The 17,713-nt window shown below is 42.8% G+C and overlaps 2 protein-coding genes across 3 annotated transcripts in view; both read right to left on the bottom strand.

The window, feature by feature from the left end:
• Positions 1 to 1,202: 1,202 nt before the first annotated feature.
• On the bottom strand, positions 1,203 to 12,884 carry LOC138946991 (thiamine pyrophosphokinase 1-like). Its single transcript, XM_070318412.1, has 7 exons — positions 12,718 to 12,884; positions 10,488 to 10,559; positions 9,099 to 9,241; positions 8,341 to 8,430; positions 7,198 to 7,344; positions 5,718 to 5,829; positions 1,203 to 4,186 (listed from the first exon to the last, which is right to left on the bottom strand). Exons 1-7 carry the CDS (start codon positions 12,785 to 12,787, stop codon positions 4,044 to 4,046), a joined length of 777 nt encoding a protein of 258 aa, XP_070174513.1. The 5' UTR covers positions 12,788 to 12,884; the 3' UTR covers positions 1,203 to 4,043.
• A 2,066-nt stretch (positions 12,885 to 14,950) lies between these two features.
• LOC138946990 (outer dynein arm-docking complex subunit 4-like) overlaps positions 14,951 to 17,713 on the bottom strand; it is a 36,454-nt gene continuing 33,691 nt past the window's right edge. The window contains exon 13 of one of the 2 annotated variants that reach the window (XM_070318410.1): positions 14,951 to 16,046. The gene's annotated coding sequence lies outside the window, so the exon portion shown is untranslated. Of the gene's footprint in view, positions 16,047 to 16,932; positions 17,079 to 17,713 lie in introns of those variants that run through there. The other variant, XM_070318411.1, reaches the window with a different exon arrangement.

Below are 17,713 nucleotides of genomic sequence, written 5' to 3'. Positions count from 1 at the left end.
ATGTGTATGTGAGCGCGCACATGTGTTTGTGTATGTGTGTATGTGAGCGCGCACATGTGTTTGTGTATGTGTGCACGCACATGTGTGTGTGTGTGTGTGTGTGTGTGCGTGTGTGTATGTGTGTGTGTGTATGTGTGTGTGCGTGTGAGTGTGTGTGTGTGTGTGTGTGTGCGTGTGTGTGTGTGTATGTGTGTGTGTGTATGTGTGTGTGTGTGTGTGCGTGTGAGTGTGTGTGTATGTATTCCTTGTAGAGAGAAACAAGCAAACCATTAAGTAACTGATCAGTTCAGCTTCATGACTAGCAAACCATTAAGTAACTGATCAGTTCAGCTTCATGACTAGCAAACCATTAAGTAACTGATCAGTTCAGCTTCATGACTAGCAAACCATTAAGTAACTGATCAGTTCAGCTTCATGACTGTTATACAATGTTTCTTTCCTCAACAGGCTTGGCAATAAAGTCCATGAAAAATCACCCCTTCCCCTATTATCCCCCTCAAAACTCCCAAGTTGTGTTGATGGAGACACCCCAACCTAGAGAGCCTAAGGAAAATTGTGTGGCCAGTGTAACTGTCAGTCCCTTTTTCACAGATACCGGTACTTATATTCTAACAACATTGAACAGAAAGCAAGTTCTGTAACAACTAGAGAGGAAACATTAAAATTATGGTTGTCATAATTCATGAGGTTTAAAGCCTAAAAAAGTGATTTCAAGTACAGTAGTAAATTATTATTATATGAAGTCATGTCGCGCGCGCGTATCTCCAGACTCGGACTCAAGGCGCAGGGATCTATTTATGCCGTGTGAGATGGAATTTTTTTACACAATACATCACACATTCACATCGACCAGCAGATCGCAGCCATTTCGGCGCATATCCTACTTTTCACGGCCTATTATTCCAAGTCACACGGGTATTTTGGTGGACATTTTTTTTATCTATGCCTATACAATTTTGCCAGGAAAGACCCTTTTGTCAATCGTGGGATCTTTAACGTGCACACCCCCATGTAGTGTACACAAAGGGACCTCGGTTTTTCGTCTCCTCCGAAGGACTAGCACTTGAACCCACCATCTAGGTTAGGAAAGGGGGGAGAAAATTGCTAACGCCCTGACCCAGGGTCGAACTCGCAACCTCTCGCTTCCGAGCACATTCACACACACCTGCATACATTCCTTAGAATCAAGTGAGAACACTACCATAACTCCCGTCAGTTTATTTTATTTTATTTTAAAAATAGGAACTAAGGAAGACGGCAAAACATGTATAGTCATCTCCCTGTGTGATTGACGCTAACTTATCCCCGACAGAGTGATGTCCCTTCTACGTCAGCTGTTCTCATCGCAAGACAAGGAATATCAATCACTCTTGTAAAGTATAACTCTGCTTTATCAACATCTTAAAAATACCATGGTTTTCTTAAAATGAAAGCAAAAATGTGTTATACAACCAAGTTCAAGAATACAAAACAACCATTTTAAACCTCTCAAAATGTGCTCCCCAAACTCTATAGAATTAGAGGTATAAAGACAAACAAGCACAGAAAAATCAAAAGGGTTAGACTGTATTTCATTTAATTTCTTTTCTCTCTTATTTTTTGTAAGGTATTTCAAAAGTATAAACGCTGAACCTTATTGGCATAACATGTCCTCCCAGCGGATACCAATTGCCTCATACACATTTGATAGCGTCACTGTAAACTTTGGCATTTCGATCATTACTATCCCTTTCATGGGCAACTAAAGGCAGCATATTTTTGCATAGAAAAAGATATTAAGGACAAACTTCTCAATTAGAAAATAAAGTGAGAATCATGTACAATGTACAATGGCACCAGAATACTGAAGGTGCACGGAGTCCCTAGGGCTTTCAGTCATGCCTAAGGCAGCTATCCCTTTGAAAAAATACCCAGTTTTATTGACTACCATGCATATTGAGTCATGTACAATTTACAATGGCACCAGAATACTGCAGTAGAAAAATGAAAGGATGATGATATCCAGATGAACATGTAAGCTGCTCGATCAATGGCAATGTCTGTTGAAGTCATCGCTGCTGGCTGGTCACATGACACCAACCAAGACATCTTCCTTCCTCCTAGACCATGGTGCAAGTCGCCCTAGACCATGGTGCAAGTCGCCCTAGACCATGGTGCAAGTCGCCCTAGACCATGGTGCAAGTCGCCCTAGACCATGGTGCAAGTCGCCCTGGATCTGGCCAGACTTTCACATCAGCTACACACATCCTTCCACTTGGACACATACCAATAATCAACAGCCTGGCTGGTTCCTGTGTAGAATGGGACTAGAAAATGTAAGTGTTACGCCCTCACGGCAAAGCCATTAGGGGCATGTTACATGGGAAAACCCGGCTTTGTATGATTTAAAAAAAATATATAAATAAAAATAAAAAATATAAAAAAATAATAATACTTTTGGCTGAATTCATTTTATACCTAACATCAAGGTCCATCTGCAAGACCAAATCATTTTGCAAAATATTTCCATTCTGTAAAGAAAGCTGTCAGAGTGCTGATTTTGTGTACACATCCAAGTGAAAGAAAGCTCTGATCACACGTGAAAGCCTTGACAGATCATCATAGTTGACTCAGGAAGGAACTGGATTTCTTTTCCCCGTTGAACATGTTCAGGGCAGACAGTATCCCATGGTCCTATCCCTTCCCTCGTTAAGCCTGTTCCGGAAAACAGTATCCCATGGTCCTATCCCTTCCCTCGTTAAGCCTGTTCCAGAAAACAGTATCCCATGGTCCTATCCCTTCCCTCGTTAAGCCTGTTCCAGAAAACAGTATCCCATGGTCCTATCCCTTCCCTCATTATGCCTGTTCCAGAAAACAGTATCCCATGGTCCTATCCCTTCCCTCATTAAGCCTGTTCCAGAATACAGTATCCCATGGTCCTATCCCTTCCCTCATTATGCCTGTTCCAGAAACAGTATCCCATGGTCCTATCCCTTCCCTCGTTAAGCCTGTTCCAGAAAACAGTATCCCATGGTCCTATCCCTTCCCTCGTTAAGCCTTTTCCAGAAAACAGTATCCCATGGTCCTATCCCTTCCCTCGTTAAGCCTGTTCCAGAAAACAGTATCCCATGGTCCTATCCCTTCCCTCATTAAGCCTGTTCCAGAAAACAGTATCCCATGGTCCTATCCCTTCCCTCATTAAGCCTGTTCCAGAAAACAGTATCCCATGGTCCTATCCCTTCCCTCATTAAGCCTGTTCCAGAAAACAGTATCCCATGGTCCTATCCCTTCCCTCATTATGCCTGTTCCAGAAAACAGTATCCCATGGTCCTATCCCTTCCCTCATTATGCCTGTTCCAGAAAACAGTATCCCATGGTCCTATCCCTTCCCTCATTAAGCCTGTTCCAGAAAACAGTATCCCATGGTCCTATCCCTTCCCTCATTAAGCCTGTTCCAGAAACAGTATCCCATGGTCCTATCCCTTCCCTCGTTAAGCCTGTTCCAGAAAACAGTATCCCATGGTCCTATCCCTTCCCTCATTAAGCCTGTTCCAGAAAACAGTATCCCATGGTCCTATCCCTTCCCTCATTATGCCTGTTCCAGAAAACAGTATCCCATGGTCCTATCCCTTCCCTTGTTAAGCCTGTTCCGGAAAACAGTATCCCATGGTCATATCCCTTCCCTCGTTAAGCCTGTTCCAGAAAACAGTATCCCATGGTCCTATCCCTTCCCTCATTAAGCCTGTTCCAGAAAACAGTATCCCATGGTCCTATCCCTTCCCTCATTAAGCCTGTTCCAGAAAACAGTATCCCATGGTCCTATCCCTTCCCTCATTATGCCTGTTCCAGAATACAGTATCCCATGGTCCTATCCCTTCCCTCATTAAGCCTGTTCCAGAAAACAGTATCCCATGGTCCTATCCCTTCCCTCATTATGCCTGTTCCAGAATACAGTATCCCATGGTCCTATCCCTTCCCTCATTAAGCCTGTTCCAGAAAACAGTATCCCATGGTCCTATCCCTTCCCTTGTTAAGCCTGTTCCAGAAAACAGTATCCCATGGTCCTATCCGGTCTCCTCGCTAGCCTGTTCCGAAAAACGGTATCCCATGGTCCAAAGCAATGGCTGGTCTGTCTCCACAGTAACCTGCTGTGCGCTGTACGTGTTGGACGTGCTGACCAGCTCACCGAACGCTAACGGCTGGTCACCTGAAGAAGTCAACACCAGATGTTACGTTAGTGTGTACAAAGAGAATACTACATGGCTTGCTGTGTCAAATCAGATTTTCCAAACGCCCCACAGTCAAAGCGTCCAAATTGAAGACACGTCTTATGGAACCTTGGTCTCTTCCAAAGCCTCGTGCAATCTTTGACGTCAAAGCAAAAAGATGTCACTCCAGAAAGTTTAGCGTGACGTGTACGTTCTCAAAATTCTTCCAGGGGAAACGGCAAGCGCAAAGGTGTTCCTAGAATGACGTTTGTCTCCGTTATTTTGTACCTGATGAGCAGTGGAAAATTAGGTCCCTGCCAGACTAGTTTGACACGACCTCATTTACCTGATTATACACACGGTTAGTATATGGTTTAGTTATCTAATGGGTGGTCTCTCTCACATATGTAGGATAAAGGAACTGTTTACTTTCATGCCAACACACTGTACATTATCTCACTTACAAAGAGACAAGGCTAACAGCTGGTCATCCTGAGAAAATAGTCCACACAACTTTCATTTAAGCAATTTCACAATCATTTACAACATATTCATTTGCAGACCAATAAGCAATATGCTTTTGAACAATTGTAGCACATTCTTCAGTTTGTTTTTATTTTGTTTAGAATACTTGAGGGACAAAGTTGTGTCAGTGGATACAGATCTTCTTTATGGTAATTGCTCACAAACACACAAACAGATCAACAAACAGAGAGAGAAGAAAAGAGTATTAGCTGTTAGATAATATACGTTATTTGAGTTTTTGACCAAAATATGACATTTTACACAGATCGAGACAGTCATTGTTCACCTCAACCGCTAGCGCGGTCTCGGAGAACAATGACTGTCTCGATCTGTGTAAAATGTCATATTTTGGTCAAAAACGCAAATAACATTTATGTATCGATCGAATTCCTTTCAGGTACTATGACTTTGTTGTTGTTTTGACGATTGAACGAGCACACACACACATGCAATCAAACACATAAGCTTCATATTTGGGCGTTTCAGGTTGACCGAAACTTCAAAGGAACTACAAAACACACGTCATGTACTGACTTTGTTGTTGTTTTGACATTGAACAGCACACACACATGCAATCAAACACATGACGTGTGTTTTGTAGTTCCTTTAAAGTTTTGGTCAACCTGAAACGCCCAAATATGAAGTTTTGTAGGCCTCTGACGTCACATGGCTCAAAGAAGGGAAATCCAATATCCAATCGATACATTGTCATTTAATGATTTAATGATAATGTTGTTTTACGCCCTCACGTTGAAACCATTAAGAAGAAGAAGAAGCATGTTTAGAGGAAGTTAGCTAATAGCAAAAAAGTCCTTCCTACATCTAGCACTAGCTGACACATCATGACACATATCCCCGTCCCCAACCCTACATCTAGCACTAGCTGACACATCATGACATGTCCCCATCCCCAACCCTACATCTAGCACTAGCTGACACATCATGACACATGTCCCCGTCCCCAGCCCTACGTACAAACACACACGCATCTCAGAGTGAACTTACTAAGATTCCATTTGAGGCCTGTTGTAGTCACATGATCACATCGACATCCCATGGGAATCAAGCCGCACCAGTCATCCTCCAATCCTGTGTCAGCTTGAATGACGGTCTTGCCCTACATGTATACAGGAATACCACCGACCATTAGTAATCACTGACACAAGAATTAACTGACAACAAGAGCACCTTCTGGGAACTAGGTGACCCCCAAAACAGAGGCTCCAAAAGAATGTTTAACTCATTCGCTGCGTGTCGGAACTGGAATTCCGACACTTGTGTTTAGCGTTGGCTGTGTGCCGGTACTTGAGTTCCGACGGATATCACGAATTTTTAACGGTGTAAACGGTCCTGCTGACCAAGGGAAACAACCCCTGCAATGAACTTCTATCTGTCTACAGTGGTACCATTCACTGTAAACAGTTCCTTCCCTTCAATTGTTGGGATTTATTAAATTTTGTTGACGGTGTGCGACCCACGTGTTTTGACTTTTCCAAGATGGCGGATCGTTCTGCTGAGACGTAGTAACTTGAAAAGAGTGCTAGAACTTGTTATTCAGTACGGTTCTGATCTTGACCTCAGTGATGATGATAGTGGAGATGATATTTTAGATTCTGGTGACGAGTTTGTGCCAATGGACGATCATTTGGGTGATGATTCGGGCAATGCAAGTGTCGATCATGACATTGTGTATGATGAACCCATGACGTAACAAGTTTTTTTGTTGCTTCAAATTGGATATTTTGCCTGGATATGAAGACAACAAAAGGTATGTACTTTCAAATGTTTCATTAATTTTCTAAAAGAGTAAGTTCCAAACTTTGCAAAAACATAAAGGTATGTAAGGTTATCTTGTGTTGTTGATTTTTAATAATTTTTTCAAAATGGCTCTAAATAGCGCGCTGGCAGGGAACACAGGGGAAATTTAGACGCGCAGCAAAAGAGTTAAATGAGAATGACAAAACCTTCCACATATAACGCCTTCTTCCCTTCGCCTTCAAAAAAAGTACATGTACCCAGTTAATGAATTGGAAGAAGAAGAAAAAGAAAATTGTCTAAACAAACAGACAGACATCAAACAGAGCCTTGGTGAACATTCTCAGACACAGTTTCTATTGAACAACTGAAGGTAAAGCAAAGGCATCAAGTCTCGGTATACCAGCATCTGCTCAGACATCTCTGTCACATCAAAAGAATTATTGCATGTCCACAGACAAACAACAGTGCATGGTCTGTACACACACACAACACACACACAACACACAACACAACACACACACAACACACAACACACACACACTCAACACACACACAACACACACACACACACAACACACACACAACACACACACACAACACACACACACAACACACACACACAACACACACAACACACACACACAACACAACACACACATACTCAACACACACATACTCAACACACACAACACACACCACACACACACACACAGATCAAGGCGTTTACCGGCGGCAGGAGGCAGGCCAGGTTGCCGGAGGAGATGAGGTAGACAGGGCGGGGGGTGATGGTGATGGCCTTGAACAGCGTGGCCACGTTGGCATAGTGATGGTCCAGTCGGCCCCCCATGCTGCCCACAATGAGGTATTGGTCCACCTGGTACAACAAAAACAGTAAGTGCACAAGCAATGTTAGCGTAGTGATGGTCCAGTCTGCCCAGTACAAGGTACTGGTCCACCTGGCACAGAGAAAACAGTATGTGTGCAAACAAAACAATGTTATCGTAGTAATGATCCAATTCCCCCCCCCCCCCCCCCTTGCTGCCTACCACAAGTTGTCCACACACACACATACTCAAAGTAATTTAGTTTAAACACTCACATCAGGCCTGTACCTAGCGGTCGCCCAACCGCCCCGGGCCGGTTCAAATCGCGTGGGGCGAGTTCAACATTTCTCTGAAATCGCCCGGTTCAAAATTCGCTGAAGCACAAAGTTGTTAGGCAACACAGTCAATCGGAACAGCCGGCGAACAAAGATCTCTTGCGGGCGATCTCAAAATCTGTCACTTCTCTGCTGTCCACTCACCCCCCTCCCCCCCACTTTGAGAAGGACTCAGGACTGCCACCAATCAAGCCCAAATACATTGGCTAGACAGCTACCCCCCTCGGTCTCACTTGACCGTGTCATCACCCCTCCAGCGCCACTAGCTGCTGGCGATTGCATCAGCGATCAGCATAGCTACCCACCCCCACCTCTCCCTCCTCTCTGCGCTATTCACTTCACTTCACCCCCTCTCTTATTTTTTTCTCCGCTGACCAGTCCTTGAGAGACTTTCACATGTTGTGAAAGAAACAGTTTCCTCTCAGGTAAAACTCGGTCATTGACCCCGGGTAAGAAGGTCAGTGTCTCTTAACTGGAACAGGCAGCTGTGTTCACATACCGATACACACACATACACATGAAAACACCCACACCCACACACATATGAGGCACACACCACACACACATACATATGAGGCACACATGTTCACACGAGGCACACATCACACACACACACACACACGAGGCACACATCACACACACACACACACAGAAACTCATTCACACACTCACACACAAATACTAACATACACACACATGTTATTCACTTACAGGGAGATGTTTTGTCTTGTCGACCGTGATCCGGAGACACTTGGTGAAGTCTGTCTCGTCCTGGTCTGGTGTGTTCATAATGGACACTGACTGCAATCACAGTCATTGGTCAACGCTGTTTACAAACGATGTCATAGCAACCAATCAAAGTCACTAGAAAGGGCGCGAATGAGAAAATGTCAGGCAATAAGAGAGTTGCCATCTTATCATGTGTGCATGAGGCCTCTCCTTCTTGTACCTGCATGAGGCCTCTCGTTCTTGTACCTGCATCAAGTTTGGAGTTTGTAAAGTTCGGGTTAAACTCAAGGTGGCATCCCGTAAATTCCTGTGTGTCTTTGGACTGAATGAAAGTGTGAAGTGTGAAGTGTGAAGTGTGAAGACACATGCAAATGCTTTACAAGTTACACCGCAGAACAATACACACTTTTACAGTTTTGACACATGTACACGTACATGCGTGTGTGTGTGTGTGTGTAAGTACACATCTTAATAATCTCAAACTGGATTTTACAAAACTAGAAATCAATGATACAATTTTCAACCTTCAACTCACTAATCTAAAGGTGACTAGCTAGTTTATTGTCTGTCCTGATCTCATCATGTCCTTGAATAACTTTGCCCCTCTTCTTCCACAAAAACAGCATGATTGCACCCCACCACCACCCCCCCCCCCCCCCCCCCCCCCCCCCGAATATAAAGTCTAACAATGGTGAATCATAAAAGGAGTGTTGTACTGTGTAAAAAAATCCACTATGTACTTGCTGCTGGTAGAAGTCCAGTACAGGGCGGGTTGCGGAGTCAAAGTCGCCAGTGATGAGGTCAGGGATGTATTTGTCTTGCTGGCCGTCAAAACACGTGAACAGGCGGTTGATGCCTCCATCCGTCACTGCCTTGAACAGCGCTGCAACAAAATAAAACTAACAAGACTACAACACTCCAAAACAAAAGAAGTTGTGTGAATTACTTTTGATTAAAATGTCCACTTACCCAACAGTTTTAAAGTACAGTCGAGTCTGCCCTTGAGACCTGCACCTCTTGGATGCGACCATCTGATCGTAGCAACCACTCCCAATGAGGGTTTTTTCTGTAATATTATAATCATCATTCCATAGCCACCGCTTGCCCCTTGGATGGTCACTATAGTTTTCCTCAATAGAATTACAAGGTTGTCACACATTTGTCAAAATCTAAACAACAAGAGGCGAAGCCATCAAGGCTCACGTAAGAAATCGACAAACAGTAACACACACACACACACATACACACACACACACACACAGAAAGAGCATAGGTGAAACTGTGCAAGAAAGCGAGACACCAGATCTAGATCTGTCTGTCTGCATGTAGCCTACTTACAGGGACACGACTGCCAACTAGTCTTGGCCCGCTCAAAATAATAATGACCGAGACTTTCAGTACTTCCTTCGCGTGACGTCTAACCCTCTTACGTCATAATGTGACGTCAATGTAATGTGACGTCTTCAAATGTTAGAGTTTCTACCACAGACATACACACGCACGCACGCACATACGCACGCACGCACAGACAGACAAAGTTACGATCGCATAGGCTACACTTACGTGAGCCAACAAAGTGACTGTGGTGAGATGAACAAAGTTGAAAAACAACAGAGTTCTGCACTAACCGATACAAGGACAGCACAATACAATAAAAATTTTCGCTTATAAAACTAAAAGCTTCATCAGGAAACAGACAAAACAAAGGACAACGAAAAGCAAAAGCAACACTGACGGAACGAACAAGAACAAGGTTGAAAAAGAAAATGGAGGGGAAAGACAAAAGGGAAGGAACTCTGGCAACAGAGAGAAAATACAGGGGAGAGTAGTGGTTATAGGATGTTTTAACACACATTTTTTCAATCAAACCAACTGATAATTCTCTATTGGAGTTTAGAAGCCATTTGGTTCGCAATACTAGACAACAGGAAGTAGTCAATTCTGGAAGAAAACAGCTTGAGGGATATGATTGAATTGTATATTCTTTCTTGTGACAATAGAAACATAGGCGATATTGCAGTTGAAATAATAGAAAGACCAAAAAATACTGTACTCACATGTTTAACAAAGACGATTCAAATCCCAATGTTCAACGTTTAAATAAAATGATAGATAAAACACAAACTTACAGATATTGAAGAACTGCTTTAAGATCTCTCCTTCCAAGGGCCTGTTGAGGATCACCAGTGCTGCTGTTTTGGCTGAAAGTTCAAGGTCACATGTTCAAGGTGCTTGTCTCTGACACAATTAAGGCCATCACACACACACACACACACACACACACACACACACACACATACATATTTGCAAAGTCATTCCCGTGATGATGAAGTTTCTGTCCCACGGACGGCTTGGTCCATTAGGGAAAAGCTTGATGGTTCGCTACCTAAAGTCATTCCCTTCTTCTTCTTCTTCTTGTATGTTAATTGTTACTGAGCTTTTTACTCTCAGGGTCAAGCTAATGATGAGAGTTTTGCATGCGAGTTGCTTACTTACTTACTTACTGCCTTTCACGCCTGGTGGCGTGTAGGGCAGCGACAAAGCATGCGAGTTGCCACACCGTTAATTCTGCCATGACGCTCTGTTCAAGGGGTAGGTTGTTTTTGCTGACCGGGCGGGGATGTAGCTCAGTCGGTAGCGCGATGGATTTGTATCCAGTTGGCCGCTGTCAGCGTGAGTTCGTCCCCACGTTCGGCGAGAGATTTATTTCTCAGAGTCAACTTTGTGTGCAGACTCTCCTCGGTGTCCGAACACCCCCGTGTGTACACGCAAGCACAAGACCAAGTGCGCACGAAAAAGATCCTGTAATCCATGTCAGAGTTCGGTGGGTTATAGAAACACGAAAATACCCAGCATGCTTCCTCCGAAAGCGGCGTATGGCTGCCTAAATGGCGGGGTAAAAACGGTCATACACGTAAAATTCCACTCGTGCAAAAAACACGAGTGTACGTGGGAGTTTCAGCCCACGAACGCAGAAGAGGAAGAAGAAGAAGCTGACAAAACTCTGGTGTTAGAGAAAAAGGAAAGTATATACTGAGCCCAAAGCAGGTCGAAGGGATGAAGTATATAAGGAAAAAGAAACCCCTCATGATCTTGTTTAGAACGCATCATGTTCATTCATATTGCGTAACATTACTGGCAGGTCAATGAGCTAAGTTAGAGGCCTAGATTGCATTAGGAGTTCTCTTCGTTTGGAATTCGTGAGTCCAAGATTACCGAAATGGACTATGAATAGATCTATGTATTCAAACAACAACAAAACAAACGTATTTGTTTCTGTTGGTATTCAGTTATGATTATTTACACATTTGAATAATCGGTACTTAATACTGAAGGGGAAAACAAGAGGAAGAATGAGCTTTAAGGAATTATATAAATAACGCCTGGTGTTAACTAAGGGCCTGGCTGTGTAGGTCTCCTGGTAGGGATTTGGAGGCAACGCGCCCCCTGAAGCTGAAGCATTTTGGCCTTGTAAATATGAATGTAACCCCTCCCCCCCCCCCCCCCCCTCTGGTGGAAGATACATTGTGCATGTAGAGAACCACACTATTTTGTCCCTCCCTCTCACCTGGGTTAAAGGTGTTAATTTTTTCTTCTTCTTTCTTCTTTGCTTTCGCGGAAATCCACGAAATCGCCCAGAGTTTGGATTGCCTGTTTTACCTCAGGTGGGTAAAATCTGATGCACCTTTTGTATGCGTATGCTATGCACTAAACAGAGAAACAAGGATGACGGCAGTATTTTTTGGCAAGGATTTATTCAAATGTCTTCATCAATCCAGGTTTCCCAATTGCTTCGTTTCCGGCCGATTTATGTGGAGCATGTGATGCGCACAAAAAATATTGGCGGTCTAGAAGTGTCGTCTGCGCAATGATTGCGGCGGCTTTCTTGACCGCCAAGGACGACCATGCACGCACGTTGTGAGACGTCATTCGTTAGACCTCAATTAGGCTCCTGCAATCCTCATATATTGATTATTCTGCCGTGTTTGGGATTTGACGTTGAAATAACAGGTTAGAAAAGAAAAGACATGCAGATAGTTGAGGTGAAAACTTGATAAAACTATTATGTAGGCTACCTAGTAGGCTAGTCTATATGTGCCATGTGGGTTTTAAACAGCAGGCCTACTATTCATGGCTCCTTTTGCACGGAGGCTAGCAGATCTCGATCAGTTCTAGCGCTAAAACAATAACATAAGAAATCAAAATGGTCTACGTGAGAGAGTACACACACACAAAAACACTCAACCTGCCTACTCTATCTAACTACTGATTTTGTCTAAAGTTAGGATCTATAGATGTATTGAACAAGTCATGGGTGTCGACTGCCATTGTTGTTTCTTGCAGTGATCTTAAACATACCTGCATTGGGAAGCAAACAGGCCAGTGGCCTCAGAACCCTCATGTCAGTGGAAGACTTTGCTGACTGCATTCTCCAGGCATCATTTCAGCTACGATCCGAATTTTTTTACAAGACTTTGGTTTTACCACGCTTCCGTCGTCTGCAATGCAGACTCGGTCAAGGTCAGACAAACTTGAACCATTTGAGAATCATTCGGTCTGTCGCAACCAAGGGAGGAATCCTTGTATGCCCGATTTGAAAGACAGTGCAGAGCTTCTTCAAAGACGAATGCATGCTTCCACTGGGGATTTTTGGTAATCAATTCATAGCTCAGAATCCAGTGACATTCTTTACTTATTTTTGATACAAGTCCATGTAAGCAAGCCAAAGAACATTTGTCGTGAAATTAATTGACGGATTGAGCTTCAAACTTAAGCATAATTAATTAATTTAGTTGTTCAATCGACGAAAATGCAACGAAAATGGCGTACGTTGTCAACCATGGGACATCATTTACACGAAAGAGTTGTCTCCCTTATTCGCTCATACGGATAATTCCTTCTTTGACCCATGCAGGGACCTATATTAGATCTAATATACCGGTCTATGACCCATGTAAACAAAATGCATTCGTACACTGAGTTCATCGGAGTTCATTCCGTAACTTCAAAAGGATCTAAAATGACTTGTTATGATTACAAGTGCAGGTTCTACAAATTTGGAGACTTTAAATGCCTCTGAGTTATGAGCTATGAATTTTACCTGATTTTTTATCCAACAGACAAAACTAATGGCTTGAAATTGAACTTGACGAGATACAGGAACTGTGAATTATCTTAATGAGCGGGTGAATAAGAGACGGACTGTGGCCGGCGAGGGAGGGGTTGTCAGTTCAAGATTCAAAGTTTTTTCTGTTCGCAAAGCATCATAATTCTGCAGAATCACGAGAGGATTAATCACCTTTCGCAAATTGATGACAGTCATTTAGGGAAAAATATTCATAACTATTAACGAATGAAACACTGTGACTGCTGTGTCTCATGGGCGGTGGCGTGGGGAGGGCCGCAGCTGGGAAGTTCAAGTTGAGTTGTGGCCTCAGGGGGGGGGGGGGGGGGGGGGGGAGGAGGGGATCACTATGTTGTAGGGGGAGGGGGTCATTATGATGTAGGGGCCGGAGAGAAAAAAAAGGCTTCGGACAGTGTTAGAAAATCTTTCTTTTTTTAAACATTAAAAAAAAACATCCCCCCCCCCCCCCCCCCCGCACATAGGCACGCACAGACTGGCACAGCCTCAGGCGCATATTATACACACACACACACATAATCACACACATACTGGCACACGGCACACACACACACACACACATAATCACACACATACTGGCACAGCAACGCACACACACACACAGTGACACACACACACACACAGTGACACACACACACACACACGCGGGCAGCGAAATCCAATATTGCACTGATTAATCGAAACAATAATTTGGCAAGATGACAACCGTACTGACTTTTTAAACAGCAATGAGCAATGGTTTGCAATTAGCTCCGATCAACTCAAAAGGCATAACATAGTATGTCTGAAAGAACGAAAAGAGGAAGTACACTTCTTTAAAGTGTGAATTTCATAAGAATTTGAGACACAAAGTTTTTGATTTCAGATTGTACATGTATATTTTTAGCTTGTGCTTGAATGGGTGTGTTTGTGTGTAAACATGTACGCCAGATGTGTGTGTGTGTGTGTGTGTGTGTGTGTGTGTGTGTGTGTGTGTGTGTGTGTGTGCTAGTGTGTGTGTTTGTACAAATAGTGTGTGTGTGTGTGTGTGTGTGTGTTTGTGTGCGTCTCCTTTGTTTATATTACAATTCCCTTTGCCTCCAGGGTTTAAAACTGACATTATTATGACATTGTATCATCAAAAACCCCTCTCTCTCTCTCTATCTCTCTCTCTCTCTCCATATTTCTATGATTTTTTTTTTATTTGTGTCCTCTTTCTTTTATGAGAATGTCCGTGTATATACGAGTAGTGTGATTAGAGTAATCCCTCTCTGGGCGAGGGCTGGTTGAAACAAAAAATCGTTTGTAATGCTATGCCACAACCCTCGTAAAATAAAATTTGATTTGATTTCTCTCTCTCTTTCACACACACACACACACACACACACACACACACACACACACACACACACACACACACACACACACACACACACACACACACACACACACACACAGGTGAAAGACAAATCCATCGTCACGTAACTTTCTTATTATGTCAATTTTACGATGAATAAATTGACTTTACTTAATATTACCTCTTAGTTATGGTCTTCTTTTTTAACTTCATAAATACCACCGACACACACATGTTGAAACATTATTTGAAGTAGAACTTATAAAACATGCGTTTTCATAACATCACCGTGAAATACTGCAGGCAGCAATAATATAGTAATACACTAAGAGATAAAGCAGTAGAGTAACAACGCGTGTAAATATCAATCCAAACCTAAAATGTCACGACAAGGGTACAGAAACTATTCACCAACAACTATGCTTAGTCAGGGCAGCGCTTTAAGAAATATCACCAAAGACACAACCAAAGGTCAAAAAAGTGTCTTTCACTTGATTAAATGTATATCGTATTTACTTGCAGGCGAAATGAAATAGTATTTTAACATTGTTATAAAAGCCCGAAAGGAAAAGGAATGCCATGACAAAATGGATATAATAGAATGTATAAAAATAACATATTGCACATAAGTGACCCACTATAAATAAACTGTGACGTATCATGCGAAAACCACATTGTACACAATTTCATGTACGTAAATCAAACGAAGACCAAAAAACTATCACATAAAAAGTAAATAACGCACAGCCTTTCTAAACAGTTTACTACCCGACTATAATACCCTATTAACCAATTTTGAGTGAATAAAAGCAGCCCCAATGACAAAGCGCAGTGTATGAATACATCTGAATGTTATCTAAAGGTAGACCCTACAGAATGCAACGGCATTGGATATATTTGCCTGTCGCCTTATCTTGCTATCATAGAGTTTGGTTTCAATATCACAAAGTCTCCGTGTGTCAGGTGCATGCCGGTACTGGAGATGTTTCAGAGTTAACACGATGCTGAGATTGTTGTTGTCTGAGATGTGTCAACGTCTCCACAGTGTTGAGATCGGTTGTTGTTCTTTTTGTTGAGATTGTTGTTCTTGGTGAGATGATCAGTCTACCACAGTTTTCGTCTTGCGCGGCTGCTCAAAATGTTGTTCAGTCCGAGTGAGATGGCTGCTCGGTCCGTTGCTTCCCGCCGAGACGGCTGCTCATTCAGCATCTTCATCATATGGAAAACAACACACACACAGTCAGTCGCAATTTCAGACTAAGCAATGTGTTTTCTTTTTGTTTTAAGCAAAGTCATGTGTGATATTCTGGCAGAGACATCCCAGTTTTCTTAAAGGCACAGTAAGCCTCCCGTAAACCATCACAGAGCTCCCCGAGCGTCTAAATACAGTACAAGCATACTTCCATTTGAACGCTCACCGAACGGGAACATCCTGGCTGCTTTCTGTCGAGCGTGAGACATTTTCAAAGAATTTATTTTCGTAGACTTGTTCCGTTAACAACAACGGCGCCTCGTTTTTGCGCTAGACCTAACTTTTAAAATCTAAATAATAAATTGACAGCTTGTTACACAATTATTCTTTAATCATAAAAGAATTCGTTTTTCATCAAGACAAGATCAGAACAATTCGAAGTTGTGAAAGTTTAAAAAAAGAAAAGCCCGGAAGCAGGGTCACGCAAGGGTCGTAGCAGACGACGACCGGTTTATCAGTGCAAATCGCCGTTCCTCTCAACAGTCAAAAGCCATCGCTGGAGTTCTTGTGAACCACAGCCGTTGTTTCGTGCATAAAAAAAAACGTGCTATTGTAGATAAGCTCACGTCGAGTCGCATTCAAATGACTAACTATGACGACTGCATTGTGAAAAGGGAAAACTGGATCACACGGGTTCACGATGGCTCAGGGGTAAGATAAACCACGCAAAAATAAATTCTTTGAAAATTGTTCGCTCTTTACGGAGGGCACCTAGGATGTTCTCAATTGGTGAGTGTTTAAATGAAATGGTGTTTGTACTGTGTGTAAAAGCCTGACCGTATCTGTGATGGTTTACGGGAGGCTTACTCTGCCTTTAAAGTGGCCTGGATTTGACCGTTGTCGCAGAGATCCCGATATATCCAGATCAGTATCAGATCGAGTCCATGTTGTACTTCCTCTGAACCCTTGTACGTGTTTGTATTGTTCGCTTGGCGCAGTTCTGCGCATTACTAAGGCTCTCAGGGTCCTGGCTGCTCCAGTGAACTAAACTGTAATAAGAAACTAAGCTCTCTTAAACGCAGAAAAGAAACCAACAAAAATCGTAGAAACAAAACCACGAGCAGCTCATGCAGACACTGGTCTTTGAAGGAAAGAACTATGAAAATGAACTATGAACAGCCTGCTTCGTACTTCAGCAATCAGAGAAAAGAAGCAAGAAAGACACAAACACTTCATGCACAACGGAACGTTGCAAACAAGAAGTAATGACTCCAGAACGCTTCATGCAGATGTGAACGTTGCAATTAAGAAGTAATGACTCCAGAACGCTTCATGCAGATGTGAACGTTGCAATTAAGAAGTAATGACTCCAGAACGCTTCATGCAGATGTGAACGTTGCAATTAAGAAGTAATGACTCCAGAACGCTTCATGCAGATGTGAACGTTGCAATTAAGAAGTAATGTCTCCAGAACGCTTCATGCAGATGTGAACGTTGCAATTAAGAAGTAATGTCTCCAGAACGTTTCATGCAGATGTGAACGTTGCAATTAAGAAGTAATGTCTCCAGAACGCTTCATGCAGATGTGAACGTTGCAATTAAGAAGTAATGTCTCCAGAACGCTTCATGCAGATGTGAACGTTGCAATTAAGAAGTAATGTCTCCAGAACGCTTCATGCAGATG

This window comes from Littorina saxatilis, linkage group LG14 (genome assembly GCF_037325665.1).
Source record: "Littorina saxatilis isolate snail1 linkage group LG14, US_GU_Lsax_2.0, whole genome shotgun sequence".
Lineage (NCBI taxonomy): Eukaryota > Metazoa > Mollusca > Gastropoda > Littorinimorpha > Littorinidae > Littorina > Littorina saxatilis.
Note: the sequence above shows the minus strand (reverse complement) of the source record. Positions and strands in the feature narration are given on the sequence as shown.

What these genes read in the sequence shown, in the direction of transcription:
- LOC138946991 (XM_070318412.1), bottom strand. Translation starts at nt 12,787, where the DNA reads ATGCAGTCAGCAAAGTCTTCCACTGACATGAGGGTTCTGAGGCCACTG. An exon ending in CTGTTTGCTTCCCAATGCAG is followed by an intron (nt 10,560 to 12,717) that starts GTATGTTTAAGA and finishes TTGAACTTTCAG; the next exon opens with CCAAAACAGCAGCACTGGTG. An exon ending in ACAAGACAAAACATCTCCCT is followed by an intron (nt 7,345 to 8,340) that starts GTAAGTGAATAA and finishes TTGTTGTACCAG; the next exon opens with GTGGACCAATACCTCATTGT.